Source organism: Podarcis melisellensis, assembly GCF_964234715.1.
Source record: "Podarcis melisellensis genome assembly, chromosome: 11".
NCBI classification, from domain to species: Eukaryota; Metazoa; Chordata; class Lepidosauria; order Squamata; family Lacertidae; genus Podarcis; species Podarcis melisellensis.
The window spans coordinates 4,242,762-4,259,517 of NC_138543.1; the positions used below are offsets into that span (position 1 = coordinate 4,242,762).

Consider the following 16,756-nt stretch of genomic DNA (forward strand, 5'->3'; position numbering starts at 1 on the left):
ACATCTTGTTTGGCAATTGACACCTGAAGCTGACCCATTCTTCTATCCCATTAGCGTTCCTTTCTCTCTGTTAATGCGCTCCTTTTTCCCTCCCTGGATTCCAAACTTCTTTCCCTCTATGTAGTTTCAGGATAATTAGGAAAAAACAGTATTTTATTTGATAAAAACAAATCTGTTGTGGTGCTGTAGTTTATCCTGACAGTATGGCTTTGGAAAAAATGTTGTTTTCCTCCCAGCTGTCTGAGAACAAATTAGTAGGCTTTTGTAATCTCTGTGTGTATACAGCACATTAAATCAGGAAGGATGACTTTTACTTGTTTTCCAGAAAGCCAGTAAAGGCTAGTAGAATAGAATATCAGTGTATTGTGTATAGCCAGAGGCCTTTACAATGTACAGCAGAGGATAAGAACAAGGCTTTCCTCTGGAATCACACAACATGACCTGTAAAAGTTTACAGCATAAGGTTTTAAAATTAGGAAGCATTAGCATATCTAGAATGGAGCTTCTTAGCTGGCAGAGCAAATTTGGCTACCAGATGTGTAATTTGAAGATCTTTTTCAGCTAAGAGTTCGACTGTCACTTCCTGGGGGGGGGGTGGGTCGGCCTGAGAAGCAGTTAAGAATAGATGATTAAGAATTTTACCTGGGCATTGTATATAAGGAGCAAATCAGCAGGTAATGCATGATACCCTTGAACTGATTGCATCCATAAATGCATTCGCTTTCCATATAGGGAATTCCCAGGTATCTCCCCTCTAAATATGCTGAGGGCATCTGTTGGAACCTTAGTTCAACAAACGTCCTACGCAGCTGCAGGAAATTCAGTGTCTCAAAGTAATGGGACCTTGAGAGGTTGATCTTGATTTGGGGGGTACCAAATAGAATAATGGGCAGCTATAATGGATGCTCTATCTTGATTGGCATCCTGGTTGAAGATCCAGGCACCAGAGGCGAAATGCTCCTGCAATGAGGGGGAGGGCAAACTCTGTAAGGGCTTCTTGAGGAGAATCCCTTGTGCAGCCTCCCCTGCTGGGCAGAGGGGGATCTTTCCAGATTTAATGGTAACTGATCACTCACTGTGACAACAGGCCATATAGTCTAGCATTTGTTTGTCCACTGGGGGAAACAGAATGCTGGACAAGTTAGACCTTTGGTCTGATTCAGCAAGGCCGCTCTTAAAATATTAACATTGGAATTTATCATCATTTTTACTTAAAAGCAAAGACTAGGGATGGATTGATGGTTGTGAAGTAAAATTGGATTAATTGTACTAAATGTTGCATTTTTAGTTTCTGTACAACCGGTATCCACAATGGAAATAAATGTCGTCGTTAAAAATCCTGAGATTGTGTTTGTGGCCGATTTAACAAGAAGTGATGCTCCTGCACTGGTGGCTACAGCACAGTGTGAAGTCTCCATGAAATACGGCCCTGAAATGTATAAAATGACAGCTGCTGTTAAAGATATAAAGGTGAAAGCCTGCCCTTTTCTTCCAGAAATGAGAAAGGGCAGTATTACTACGGTAAGATTATAAGATAGGTAAGGCAGAAATGTGCAGTGCTATGCAGATGTAAATTAAACCTGTGCTTATGGTATATAACAGGATGCAACATAAATGAGTCTCTTAAGACAATAGTTACCTTCTATAGTGACCCATAGTTCAGTGGTCCTTATCTGACCTCCTATCACTTCAGTTGAGGAGGGGCGAGAATGTTGCAGCCCTGCTGCTGCATTTGCACCTCATCACTCTGCCTTGAAGCTAGTGATAAGAGTAAACACCACCACCCCACTGACTGCTACTGGTCACATGTAAGGGCAATACCTGTACACTGGGACTTCTTTGGAGATGTGCAACCTTATTTGATTACAATATAGATAAGATTATACTTTATCATCTGTACTGTGCAGTGCTGACGGGAATTGCACTTGTTCTGAGTCTGCACCCACATCGCAGACCATGAGTTTGGTGCTGCGTGTTCAATTCTCAGTCTAGCTCAAATTAACAGATAAATTACATGAAAAGGGTAACAAAGACTTTAAAAGAGAATGGGAACCATTTACAACATATATGGAGAAACAACATAAAGAATTGGACTTACTGGCAGGGTTTGAATAAACAAAACACAATTGAACATAACAAAAAGTAAGATTATATTGGGAAAATTTTGGGAAACAACACACAGGGTGAGTAATATGGAAATAAAACAAAATGGCAATATGAGGGAAGTCCAGGGGAGGAAGGGGGGAAATATGGAAAAATTTTGGAGGAATATTGTTAGAAAATGTATACATGGAAAAACAAATAATTTTTTTTAAAAAAAAATCTCTATCTAACTGGAATTTGCTTGAACAGCACCATGTTGTGTGCTTGCATCTCCCTTCCTTCTAGGCAGCTACCCATAGATAAAGAAATTTGTTAAATCTTTTACAAGTTAGGATGCCTGCATTTGTTTCACAGACTGCTGTTTTGCATAGGAAATGTATATGATATTCACTGTGCATTTAGAAAGCATTTTTAACTGGGAAATTTCTATTTTTCAATTTATTGTGATTTATATCCAGATATTGCAGCCCTGTGACCTCTTCTTTGAGATGATACAGTCAGGTGGAGATCCTCAGAAAGCTGATCTGTCAATTAAATCCCTCACAATTAAGGTACATTTAAAATTGTGTCTGGATTCATCCCTGGGGGAAAAGATGGTATTTTTTGCCTTTACAGACCATTTTATACATGTCCTTACACTTTTTTGTTTTTCACGTTTTGAATCCATCATAAGACTAAGACGTCCCTTGGAAAACTGAACAAATAAGTTACTCAGAGGATAGTATTACATTGTTTCAGTCCTTCCACTGCCAATTTCAAACATATAATCCTATTTGTATACCTATAATAATACTGTATTTGTATTTCTTCTAATATGTAGTGATTTCTTGATTCACTAAGTCAAATTAGAAATACATAGTTCTTCATTTGAGAATAATCTTTTTTTAAACTTAGGTGACGCCAATTATCTTAAATACAGTAATAACCATTACATCAGCACTCTTCCCAACAAATGAGACTACGGAGAAAGACATTAGTCCAGTACCTCCAGATATTTGGGATCAGAAGAATATTAAAAATCTAAAAATGTGGTTTCTTGAAGAGTCAAGTGAAAATAAAGACCCTGCTTCTGTAATTGAGTTGGTCCCCACAGGAGAGACGATGAAAATGAGAATTGAAACTGTTGTCATAACCCTTGAAGCTGGGGTTGGCCACAAAACAGTGCCAATGCTATTAGCAAAGTCATCATTTTCTGGAGAAGTTCGAAACTGGAGTAGTCTGATCAATCTCTCTTCTCGTCTTGAATTAGAGGTGGGTAGAGTTTTGTTCTGTTATAGGAGAAAAAGGCAGACATTTAAAGCTGTTTTGTGAATTGTGTCCACTGCGCAGAAACTGTTAGAAACAGTATTTGCATGTTGGGTGTAATAGTTGCCTAGCTACTTTGGTAGTAAGAATTCAGCTTTCCCCACAACATTTCAAATTTGGTAGCCTTTCGGCAGAGCGCCCCGCCATATTGGGAGGGTGTGGGGTTTCCGCCCCTGAAAATGCCTATGTATGAATTTGTTTTATGTGTGAAGATCAGTGCATGCTAATCAACACACAGTCTTCACAGTAAGGCACTATTCCAATGGCATGAGTATCACAATGACCGGTGGATTCTTATCTGCTGTATCCTTCATCCGCCTTCACAGCCGTTGTCACATAGCGCTTGTTATCTTCTGCCTGTTCTGCCATTGAAGACTTACTGGATCATTCTTTCTAGCTCTTCTCCTTTGACCTTACTGCAGTGGGTGACCCTACTGGGAGTATGAGACTCCCGATGGCTTCGCTCACAGGGATAATAGAAACGTGCAAGCCCATTCACCATGACAAGGTGGTGATCCTATGAGTGAGAGGCTGGGCGCTGCACCAAGCTGTGCGCCCAAGCACACCGCGGTCAGGAGAAGGACGATCACAGTGGCGTATTCCAGAGCACCAGCACCCTGCACATTGAGGGGGCCCAAAACAGCTCAGCCTCCATGAGTCGGTGCCCCTGGTTGGGAAGCTTCTGTAGGCATGGCCAATGCTGAATGTCTTTTTAGAATTAACTTATTCTTAAGATATTTTAGTGCTTTGGGATATAATTAAAACTAAATGTGTTACTCTAAAGCAGAGCTTTCCAAACTGTGTTGGCTGCAGTGTGTAGGTGTGTCACACAAATGCTCTCAATTCTTCTCCTGGGGCTCGAAAGGGATTAGTTCAATTTCCGGTTTGCTATTAAAACTGAATTACTGTATCACGATGTATGTCTAAAAAGTGTGTCACCAACATTAAAAATTTTGAAAGCCTTCTCTAAAGTTTTTCCTCCAGTTGGGCAAATTAATAATATAGGCATAGTGATTGTCATACAGTAATAGTCCATTGAGTTTTTAATAATGTTTTTCATTTTCATTACGTGCTACAAATGGATATCACTCATTGTACAGATTAATTATGTTTTGTATTTTTAGGTACATTATTACAATGAGATGTTTGGTGTTTGGGAACCATTGCTTGAACCACTGGAAGTTGAAAACACTGATGAATTCAGACCTTGGGTTCTAGAATTGAAGGTATACTTTTAGAAATTCAAATTCATTTTGGTATAGGATAGATGGACTTTAATGTTTGAATAGATGTTCTTCTTTCTCCATTTTATATAATATTTCAAAATATTTATTTATTTCCATTTATTACTCATTTCCAATATAACATATCAGAATGATTTAACAATAAAAACATAAACAAGTTCATATTTGTGATCCTGCAAACACATATACTTAAAATTCTTCATAATATGATAACAATAGTCTTGTACCTGTTGTCACTGGGTAGAAATATATCCTCACTTAAGAAGTAAAACATGGAAAGCCACACCTCTTTGAAGCAGTTTTAAAGCTGCATCCATTACTATGTACTGAGGAACCTGACCTACTTCTGTTTTAGGCTGGAAAGAATTATGCTGAAAATTTGCTGCTTCAGTCTACTTCATGTCATTTGCCAGGCTGCAACTCAGGAATTATTTATTTATCATGCTTTATTCTGTCCTTCCTCTTTCATGTAGCGTAGACACACTGCACACTTTATGCAGTAGGGGCCCTGTAACATTAGTTCTGCCTCTCCACACATACCATACCAGTCAAGATGCTGAGCTTTTCTAGTAAATAAATTAATTGGAACTGAGGTTATGAGCCAGACTATTATTTAATGTATTTTTCACTTTTCTTTCACTATCTTTAGTGTTTAGGATTCACAGATACTTGAAAAGTTATGTATGGACTTAATTTCAAACTCATAGCCATGGAGGAGAGAACAGCTTCTGCCTGACCACATTTTCAGTGTGCCCAACGGAGCCCTTTATGCCACTAGAGCACGCACGCACACACACACACACACACACACACACAGACACCCCACCTCTGAGGCTCAGCAAAAGCAGATAGAGGGGCACCTTCATTGTATCCAACATACCAAGAGTCTGGATTGCTGTGCCCATATTGCAAATGTTCTAAATGGCATCATCAGCTTTCTACATCTAGTATTAATTTCTCCTCTCTTCCCCTCCCCTTTTTCTGTTAAAGATGAAGAAGAAAGCCAAGAAAACTTTAGTTGAATCAGTTGCTGAAGAAGAACAATACAAAGTTCCAGAGTACAAGACAGTAATAACTATTTTTTCTCAAGATCAGCTGAACATTACATTGTCCAAATGTGGTCTACTAATGTTGAGTAACCTCGGCACGGTAATAAGACTTCGATTTTTGCATCTGTGACCTAAATAAAGTAATATGTTCAGTTTACTGTGGTGGACAATGAAGGCACTGGATTGGGTAATTCCCTCATCACGTGACGGAGGCAGGAGCACAGAATTGTGGGAGGCAGGCTCAATCTCCTCTGTCACGTGATGAGCGAGTTACCCCATCCAGTGTGTTCATCATCTATCTTACGAATCTGCTCTTCAGGTCGTTCTTTTTTTAAAAAAAAGGTTGTTAGTTAATTCATTATTTCACATCTCTTTTTTTGGCTAGGCATTTGCAGAAGCAGCTTCACAAACTTCAGAAATCTCCAAAAAAGACCAGGCCCCCTTTGTATTAATGAATTCCTTAGGAGTCCCCACCACTGTCTTGCCTAGTGACTCCTTCAATGTTCTTAATGTTGACTCAAAGGGGAATTCATTTCATCTTGAAGATGGGCAAAGTCTAAGTATGGAGTATGTCAGAACTAAAAGTGATCAAGACCAGTTTACAGCAATGACTACCCTAAGCAGCAGAGTATTCTACATCTGGCTCAGTAAGTAGGCATAGTATGTATTATTTGGTCTCTATAAATAAATAAACAAACTTTGCTTAGTGTTAGGTCAGCAGTGGAAATTCCAGTCCACAAACCTTATTAAGCCTGCCGGGTCTGTCTATTCATGTCTATAACCAAGTAACCAAGGCCAAATTTAAAAGTAGAATTGGGAACACACTCTAAGTGTACTCCTGATTCTTCCCTTCCAGCCACTGGTAGAATTTGGTGCCTTTTGAATTCTGTGGTGAGAGGAAAAGGCACCAAATTCAAAAAGTGCTAAATTACACCAGAAAGGAAAAATCAAGAGTACACTTGGAGCATGTTCCCAATGCTTCCTTAACACCCACAGCTTGTTCAAGCTGCATGGCTCTGCATTAGGTATAGTGATGAAGTAATAACTAACAGCTTACTTTAATAAGTACATTTTAATTTTGAAATAAACTTTTTAAGGACATTATGTCTACTTATGTGGCCTGTCTCTATATTACATCATTGTATATAATGTTTTTTAATCCAACCAAACATATTGTTCACTAACAGACTATCCTCCCCCAGATAGTTCAGTGAACATTCATATGTATGCCAGGAACAAATTACATTTTACTTTGGAGATCTGTGATTGGATCTCTTGATTTGTATTTTTCTAAGCTAGGGACGCAGGTGGCGCTGTGGGTTAAAGCCTCAGCGCCTAGGACTTGCCGATCGAAAGGTCGGAGGTTCGAATCCCTGCGGCGGGGTGTGCTCCCGCTGCTCGGTCCCAGCGCCTGCCAACCTAGCAGTTCGAAAGCACCTCCGGGTGCAAGTAGATAAATAGGGACCGCTTACCAGCGGGAAGGTAAACGGCGTTTCCGTGTGTGGCTCTGGCTCGCCAGATGCAGCTTTGTCACGCTGGCCACGTGACCCGGAAATGTCTCTGGACAGCGCTGGCCCCTGGCCTCTTAAGTGAGATGGGCGCACAACCCCAGAGTCTGTCAAGACTGGCCCGTACGGGCAGGGGTGCCTTTACCTTTACCTTTTTAAGCACAGCTAGAATTGGATTGAAGTGAAGGAGTATGTTAGCAAGTTGAGGGGCAATTTGCTTTGGGAATTTTAACACAACAGGAAACGGGCTAAGTGTTAGCATCTAGAACAAATTAGTGAACATAGGAAATGTTATCTACTTTCCCCACAACAACACCCCACCTTTAATGGACATGTTGATATTTTCAAATTTTATTTTTCAAGACGGGGTGCTCTCGTTTCTAGTACAGGAGGCCACAGATTTTTAAAATAGCAACAGCACAGGTGAATAGTTATCCTCCTTTCAGTTACAAGGACAGAATGTTTCACTAAAAGCACTGGGTCAGCACTGGTGTGAGTATAGAGCTAAGAAAAAAATGAATTTTTAAAAAAACTTTAAAAGACCTCAGTCCATTCACTTCAGCCTGTATTTTTCTCTGGATGAAAGTCCACCAAGTGGGAGTTTGCTGCCCTCTAACGTATGAAAGCTGAAAATGCATCAAATTCAGAAAAATAGATACTTCTGCTTGCTTGCTAGTTTGTTTTCAGCAGTTTCATTTCAGTACAATTCAGTGTATTGCCTTCTGTTTCTAGCTCCTCAGAACCACTCCACTACAGAAAAGATTCCTCTGACAAAAGTGGGACGAAGTCTTTACAGAGTAAGACACAATGACTCTGGTGTTGTGAGATCTGTAGTTTGCCAAATTGACACCACTGAGGGGAGCAAGATGATAACAGTGCATTCTCCTATTCAGGTAAGCTTTGCTCACTAAACATGATGCCCCAGAGTTCATAAATTAAAGGTTTTCCCCCCACCTAGATTATCAAGAGTTTCATTTTCATCCTATTGCTTGGCTGAGTAAGGATATATTTGCTATATGCAGATACATTTTGATATAGAGATGCTTTCAACCCAACAAACACATACATACTAAAGTAGCACACACCTTTAAGAGAGCAGTACCCTTTGTCTTCTTGCACAGTTGAATAGGCCCTCTGTTGGTGGTGGTCTTTGCTTATTAGTTTGAAAAAAGAAATTTTAGCATTTTATAATATGCACTGTTATTTTTCCATATAGATAAAGAATCATTTTTCAATTCCCTTGAGAATATTTGAAGATGGAAAATGTTTAGGAATGGCTCTACCAGAGGATGAATTTAACATACCATTGACCTCTTACAGGTGATTTTTAACCTCCTTTTTATTTTTCTCACTTCATTACATATTATATGAATGCTGACCATCCAGCTAATTTAAAATATATAGTTATAGTTTAATACTATTGCTGTAGCAATATTCTATAGATAAACTGACTGTTTATTGGTATGCTGCCTTCCTCATAATTTATTCTTTCCAAACAGAACATGGTTGACGTTTCACATTCTCACTAGTTTGATTCCACTTTAATATTACCCACTCATTTTGGATTTATTGAAATGATCGATCTCTTCAATGCATACCTATGGAGAAGTTGAACTAACTTGTCAAACAAATGTGCGTGTTCCTGGAGCAACTATCACAGCCACTGAAATCTTCCTCAAGCCCTGTTGTTACCATTTTATGCATGGATAAAACATGAATTGGGTTAGCATTGCATCCGAATCTGAGTTTGTGGACTTACTTGCTTACTGACAAACTGGTGTCAATATTGCTGTCTTTAAACATTGGCACTGTGACTACTCTCCCCTGATGCTTCGAGCTTATTTTAATGCACAAAATCATTGAAATTACTGGAGCAGCTCAGGAAGGAAGATAGTAAAGCAAATGATCTCACAGTGTTCCTCCTTTTCCTGTGTGAGCAGCCAAGATTGCAGAAAGAAAAACAACTGCCTGTGCCTTGATAACAGTTGTATGAAAGTGGTCAAAGTTCACTATAGGACATCACTAGTCAAATTTTCACAGATTTCAGTTGCAGATTATTTTATGTATGTATTTATTACGGTTATATCACACCTTTCCTTCAAATAGGACCAGGATGGTAAACAAGTAAAACAATAAAAACATCTTAAAACAATTCTGATTCTGGAAAGTGCTGGACACTGGGAAAGATCTTAACCTAAAAAGCTTGTTGAAAGAATTTTTAGGTGTCTGGAGAATACATTTTAGCATTCAGTGATGTATTCCTTTTATTGCTTTTAAATTGACAAGTTTTTATGGCTGCTTCTACAAGTGCCACATGCCTGTCAAATCAAGCTGCTAAATGTTCTGTCAGGCAACTACCGGTATGTGGTTCAAATTGATTGTGATTGTTTTATTTATTTCTTGTAAATATTTATTTATTTCTTGAATGTTTCATTGATGTAATAACTAACTTCAGCAGAACTTGTAAACATGCCATCTAAATGAGTCATTGTGTCACACTGAATGTTTTCATCTGGAAAGTGAAACGAGGATAATAATTGGTGTGCTTATTTATTTACAGAGCGCTCCTGTTTTTTCGACCAGTAGCTGATGAAGGCGGAACTTCTGGAGAGTATACATCAAGTGAAGGAGTTAGCTTTGATGAAATGGTGAAGAATTTTGGCAAAGTGTTGCAGAAGAAATGTCAGCCTACAAAATCATCTAACCATCCACTCATCATCAATATTGTTCCAATGCAAGATACTCTGATATCTTCAGTTTGTATAGATGATCAATGGGATTTACCATATGTTGTTCATTTATGGCCTTCTGTTCTTCTCCGCAATCTTCTTCCATATCAGATTGCTTATTCCTTAGAGGTAGTTTTCTCTAATTTTTGTTTTCCAATTCTTCTAAGTATATAAAAATACTATTTTATTGTCTGGAACATCACAGTGCATGTTCCATAAATATAAAGCATTCTGGTGATATCCTAAAATGTTCTATCCCTTGTCTAGAATTCAGTTACTAACTTCCAAGGGTACAAAATTGACTTTGGAGTGCTTAATCTTATGGCAACAGGTCCATAAGACTACAACATCAAATACAGTTGTACCTCGGAAGTCGAACAGAACAGTTTTGCCAGTCGGAAGCCAGTTTTGCCAGTTTTGCCAGTCGGAAGCCGTGGAAGCCCCGTCAGACGTTTGGCTTCCAAAAGAACATTCAAAAACCAGAACACTCACTTCCAATTTTTGATCATTTAGGAGCTGGAATGTTCGACTCCTAAGGCGTTCGGGAGCCGAGGTACGACTGTATAATTGGGAGGATAGATACCAACAAGAAAGATATGAAAGATACGGCATGGTGTCCAAAGGAAAAACCTGAACACATGACATGGTTACCAATATCATTGTTATTGTGGCTTTTCAAACATAGTTGAAGCTAATGATAAATAATTGATCATTCCCCCGTGTGTTTTGTATTTGAATAGAAATTGTTATTGAATTAAGGACTATATTGACCATATGTTTGAACTTTTCTTTCAAAGGGACACAGTACAGCCTGCCATACTCTAGAAAATGGATGTTCAACTCAGATTCATAATGCAGTATTAGATCAGAGCAAGCTGCAATTACATTTACTTAATTATCTTGGTAAAAATTGGACTGCTGAATACTACACTCGAATGAATCAGCAAGAAATTAGTTTCATCACATTCTCATGCATCACTGACGTTGACAGGACAGAACTGGATATTGCTGTGCACATAACCTATGCCACAGGACAAGTGATTATAGCAATTCACAGTCCATACTGGATGGTAAATAAGACTGGTCGAATGTTGCAGTACAAAGCTGATGGCATTCATCGCAAACACCCACCTGATTACAAGATGCCACTTCTTTTTTCTTTCCAACCAAAACACTTTTACCATAACAACAAGGTACTGTTTTAAATCTCAGAAAATTAAATATCTCCAGAGTCAAAATAAGTTATACAATGCATTAAGCTCTCAATATAGTATTCCAGGACTGGTCAACATGATGCCTTCTAGATGTTTGACTCCAAATCCCATAGCCCCAGTCAGCTTCACTAGTACTCAGGAATAATGTCATTTGAGGTCCAAACAACATCTGGAGGGCACCCAATTTTTCCTGTGCAGGGAAAAGGAAAAGCTCATTTTTTCCTTTTATTACCTCAACTTATTATCATGCAATACAAACTAATGATAGAATACATCAGTATCTTTCAAACGATATATTGTGCTCTCTATTCCTACTAATAAGTGATATTATTACTTTCTTATATTTATAAGTTGGGTAGTGGGGATTTTTGCAAGAAGATTTTAATAGAGAAGATGCTAGATAATAATGTCATTAATAAATGCATAGTTATTCCCAGTCCAGAAAAAACCTATCTATTGTGCATAAAGAAGGGTTTGAGATGAAAAGATTCTCTAGAACTGTATTTGGAAGACAATAGTTACTACGCATACAGTATGTTAAGCATGAACTCTGATGCTCATTATGACAGCCACTAAGAAACAAGAGAGAAATATCATAATGCTTAGAGGAACTCCAAGGTTTGCAGAAGTACATAAAACCCATAGGGTGCAAAGAACCTAATGAGGACTTGACCATGCTCAGCGCTCACAGAATGCTGGTGTCTTTTGTGGTGACAGCAGAATACCAGGGAGGATGAAATTGAATGTCCTGAATGAGAGGACATGGCTAGCTGGAACACTAGTCAGGAGTATGTAGGTTCCAATTGCTGCCATCTATTATTCATTTTCAAAAGACAGCCAGTGTATTTTTCCTTGCTTTAAATGTCATTTGTAACGAAGTGAGCATAACAAATGTTCTCCTTACAGGTTCAGCTTATGGTGACAGACAGTGAACTTTCTGATCACTTTTCTCTGGATACTGTTGGCAGTCATGGTTTCGTTAAATGTAAGGGCAACATAAACGATTACCAAGTGAGTTGGTTTAACTAATACTGTTAAATACATTGTAGGCATAATTCTATGCATGTTTAATTGAAAGAAAGGCCATGCTATGTTATGACATGTGATATATGATTTCTTTAACAGTCTACAAGCAAAGCATAAGTTATTCCATCAAAGATCAAACTAAGGCTGGCATTGTAAAAGCTGGGTTTTCCCCTCTCCCTTCCATTCTTTACTGCTTGCCCAATAATCTGTCTTTGCAGCATTGTAGCATTGGCATCATCTAAGCACATCACCGGGACGCAGGTGGCGCTGTGGGTTAAAGCCTCAGCGCCTAGGACTTGCCGATCGAAAGGTCGGCGGTTCGAATCCCTGCGGCGGGGTGCGCTCCCGCTGCTCGGTCCCAGCGCCTGCCAACCTAGCAGTTCGAAAGCACCTCTGGGTGCAAGTAGATAAATAGGGACCGCTTGCCAGCGGGAAGGTAAACGCCGTTTCCGTGTGCGGCTCTGGCTCGCCAGAGCAGCGATGTCACGCTGGCCACGTGACCCGGAAGTGTCTCCGGACAGCGCTGGCCCCTGGCCTCTTGAGTGAGATGGGCGCACAACCCCAGAGTCTGTCAAGACTGGCCCGTACGGGCAGGGGTACCTTTACCTTTACCTTTAAGCACATCACCAGCTCTCTTACCTTTGGCTACCTGCATGAACTGGGCGAGATGTTTTAGTTTGTGGGGCATCATATCCAGTGGAAAGGGTGTTCATACTGTCGCAAGACACTAGACAGGAGCAAAGACTTGTGGGAAGCAGGCTGGACTCAGTTTTTCCTCCTGTCTAGACGCAGACAGTACATTCCTCCCAGCTCTCCTGACTCAGCTAAGTTTTTTACTAGTTTCTGAACCCCCTTTTTTTCCTTTAGATTTACCTTATCATTTTAGTTTTACAGTTCTTTGTGCGTTGTGGTTCCCCGCCCCCCAAAAAACCCCTTTCCTCTTTACATTTGGTTGTTCCGCTTAATAGTAATGAGACTGATGTACACTAAACATTTTTTGTCTTTCCCAGGTTGGTGTCACTATACATAACAGCAGTTTCAACATCACTAGAATAGTGACTTTCACGCCTTTTTTTATGATCACAAACAGAAGTATACATACTTTAGAAGTAGCTGAAGAGGACAGTGAAAAGTGGATACCAATAATTTCCCAGCAGGTAAGTCTTTTGGGATCTTTTTTATTTTGAATTTCTTCTAGTATCTGGGGCACTTGTATATCATTTCTTCTTCCCATCACACACACAGTTCACCACATAAAGTGCTGCTTATTCTAATGTTGTCTGATTCTGAACTATACTATGCAAGCTTAAAAATAATAGAAGGTTTAAAATCCTTTTTTCTTTGCCTATCTATTTCCTTTGCTATACACAGCAAAGGAAACAGTTGCACTACGAACTGTATATAGCACCCTATTAGTAGCTTATGTTACTAGCAACATTTATTCTGTCTTAGTCTTCATTAGCTACTAAAATGAGTTTGACCAAACTGTGGGAGGCAGTGGAAGACAGGAGTGCCTGGCGTGCTCTGGTCCATGGGGTCACGAATAGTCGGACACGACTAAACGACTAAACAACAAGAAGTCTTCATTAACTTCAATATAGGATTCTGTAGCCTTGGTTAATTTTCAGTTCATTTGTTCTCCCTCCCCACCTTTTTTTTAAGCACCAATTTGGAACAAAGTGTTGGCATTAATGTATTCATTCTTACACATCAGAAATTAACTAAGGGTTAATAGGCTTAATCCACTGGTTTTCTTTGCAAGCCGTCCTGACCTTTCTTGAAAATGTACTCACTTGAGCAAAATTAGTGTGTGGAAATGGGAAGCGATGACTACTGTAATTGTCAGCAATTCCTATGAATGCAGTGTTTGAGAGGAAAAGAAATATCAGACTAATTAAAATTGCTACTAAACATGAAAACAGTCTGATCAAACTTAAGTACTTCTGTGTTCCACTGAACTAAGTTAAATGGGTGAAATTGTGGTATTTAATGGTACTTAAACTTCGGCTTGCCAAGTCACTACATTTCTCCAAGTAATCACATACTTATCAAGGGTCTTGTTGTTATTGCACCATTTGTGTACATAGAATCATAGAGTTGGAAGAGACCACATGATGATTTCCAAAAAGGATGGAATAGGTCTGTTGCCCGTAGCACGTACAATTTAAAAATGCACACAAAGAAGGCAACAAAGGAAGGGAAAGGAAATTGATGGAGGGGTAAACAAGAGAATAATAATTTATTATTTCTATTACATGTTCTTACACTAGTTACCATAGGGCAGAGGTAGCCAACATGGCTTCAGATAATGTTGAGCTACGCCTCCCATCAGCCCCAGCAGTCATGACCAGTGGTCATGAATGACGAGAACTGAAGTCCAACAACATTTGAAAGGCATCATATTGACTACCTCATGTTATTCAGCTATTATCAAAGGCTTTGAAGGAAAGGTGGGGTTTGAGGAGAGATTTGAACGTTTAAGAGGTAGCCTCACAAAGGCATTCTAGGGAGTTCTTCCAGACACAGTGGACTGCACAGAACAAAGGATGGGGTTGAGGGAGCTGAGGGTGATTAAGCTGGATGAGCAAAGGTTTGTGATGGGATAAGAGAGTGAAGAGCTGGGGTGAGGCTAGCTGGGGTTTTGAAAGTGAGACAAGATTGTTTTGTAGGGTCCTGGAGTAGACAGGATTAGAGATTTAAGGAGAGGATTTTTGCAGATGGAATTACAAGAGCGATGAATAATTTTGTCAGTAAAGTTGAATCGATTTAAGGGCACCAAGGTGATACAGTAGAAGAACAGAGACGACATGATTGCAATAGTGCAAATTGTGACTCTTTTGTGGGAGACATTCAGAGTGGGTTAGCCTCGGAGAGTAAACAATCCTTAAAATGGCCATTTCAGAATAGTTACAGTCCACATATTTATACAAATAGTATTAAATGTAGTCTTTGAGTGAGGACAATGCCCTTTGCTTCTGAAAGCCTGAGTGAGTATGCCACATTTTTTACTTTAGTGTTCTTGTAGTTTTCTTCTAGTTTTATGGTACTAGCCTGTGCAGCAAAATGCCAGGCATAAGCTGCTCCATGAGAATGGAATTTATCTCTATCCACCTGCTCATTTGTTTTTACCTTACTCTTACTAATGTTACTCATCTTCTAAAGAACAGATCCATGCAGATTTCTAAAGCTGAGAGTGTAGTTGACTTTTAAAATAATTGTTTCATCTCCCATGTCCAAATGATGTTTAGTAATAGCATCACAATCCTTAAAATTACTTAATATTAAGGTAAAAAAGATAAATGGTTGATTTTTGGAGGCTGCTCTTTATTTTCCATTATGTATATCCTTTGCAAAATCATGTATTTATCCTTTTCTTCCCCAGTGCACTCCGTTTTGGCCTGAAAAAAATGAAAGCAAGTTACGTGTTAGAGTAGAACATTCTGACATTCCACCAAAAATTATACGGTTTGATAAGCAAGAAAATTGTTTGCTGCTACATTTAGACAACAGGGTGAGTAGCATAATTTACTAGCTACATAACTTTTAAATGCATGTTCTACCTTTTTCCTCTATCCAAAATGCATAAAATTGAAGGGGAGTGCCATGAGATTGATCCCAATTCCAACCCAAGTTAGTTGCACTTACCTCCCATTGAAACAACTAAGACGTAAGTTAGTCTTGACAACCTATCTTTTCATATTGATTTCACTGGAAACTAAGTGCAACTATCTTGGAGTTTAATCCAACAACTAACTAACTTGGAGTGGAATCCAACAAAGTACAGTCGTACCTTGGATCTCAAATGCCTTAGCTCCTGAACAAATCAGCTCCCAAACGATTGAAACCTGGAAGTGAGTGTTCCAACTTTCAGAAGCCAAACATCCAGTGCGGCTTCTGATTGGCTGCAGGATGCTCCTGTAGCCAATTGGAAGCCATGCCTTGGTTTTTGAACGGTTTCGGGAGTCGAAGAGACTCCCAGAACGCATTCTGTTTGAGAACCAAGGTATGACTGTTGTTCAGTTAGTATCAGTTACATTTCATTTGTGCAAAGGAACTTCTCCTTTCTCCTCTTCTCTCCAAATCTGCACCAGAGAGTTGGGGGGAACTTCCAGAACAGTTTTAAGGAAGGTGCAGTGGTGAACAGGAAGAAGAGAGAAAGGGGATGTTCCATTGCACTGCCAGAAGTCCTTCCCTTGGCTAACAACCAGCCCCATATAAAGAAATCAAATGAATACTTTTAAATGAGCAAAATATGCCAAACTATTTCAGCTTTTAGAACTAACATATTTGTTGTGATAATAAATTAGACTAATGAATAAAATCAATTTTAATGCACTGTTTTCATATCTGATAGCTTGGAGGCATTATTGTGGATGTTACACCAGCTGAACATTCAACAGCAATTACATTCTCTAATTATCATGATGGTGCAGCTCCCTTCCTGATAATTAACCATACCAAAGAAGAAATTATTGAATACGGGCAAAGGTACGTGTGGTGAATGTAGGGGGGGTTGGTTTATTTATTCTACAATAATGAAACACAGCTCCTTCTCCAGTGGTTCCCCTAAACTCACAC

At 39.2% G+C, this 16,756-nt stretch overlaps 1 protein-coding gene across 4 annotated transcripts in view; it reads left to right on the forward strand.

Annotated features, from left to right (window-relative positions):
- Window positions 1-16,756, forward strand: part of VPS13A (vacuolar protein sorting 13 homolog A) — a 155,035-nt gene that overhangs the window by 101,180 nt on the left and 37,099 nt on the right. For all 4 annotated transcript variants that reach the window (XM_081930334.1, XM_081930333.1, XM_081930331.1 and 1 more), the window contains exons 39-52: window positions 1,289-1,521; window positions 2,562-2,654; window positions 2,998-3,354; window positions 4,533-4,634; window positions 5,643-5,801; window positions 6,087-6,348; window positions 7,942-8,102; window positions 8,426-8,529; window positions 9,770-10,067; window positions 10,736-11,131; window positions 12,059-12,163; window positions 13,189-13,335; window positions 15,561-15,689; window positions 16,533-16,666. In XM_081930334.1, the coding sequence (XP_081786460.1) occupies window positions 1,289-1,521; window positions 2,562-2,654; window positions 2,998-3,354; window positions 4,533-4,634; window positions 5,643-5,801; window positions 6,087-6,348; window positions 7,942-8,102; window positions 8,426-8,529; window positions 9,770-10,067; window positions 10,736-11,131; window positions 12,059-12,163; window positions 13,189-13,335; window positions 15,561-15,689; window positions 16,533-16,666 (2,680 nt within the window). The remainder of the gene's footprint in view (window positions 1-1,288; window positions 1,522-2,561; window positions 2,655-2,997; window positions 3,355-4,532; window positions 4,635-5,642; window positions 5,802-6,086; window positions 6,349-7,941; window positions 8,103-8,425; window positions 8,530-9,769; window positions 10,068-10,735; window positions 11,132-12,058; window positions 12,164-13,188; window positions 13,336-15,560; window positions 15,690-16,532; window positions 16,667-16,756) is intronic.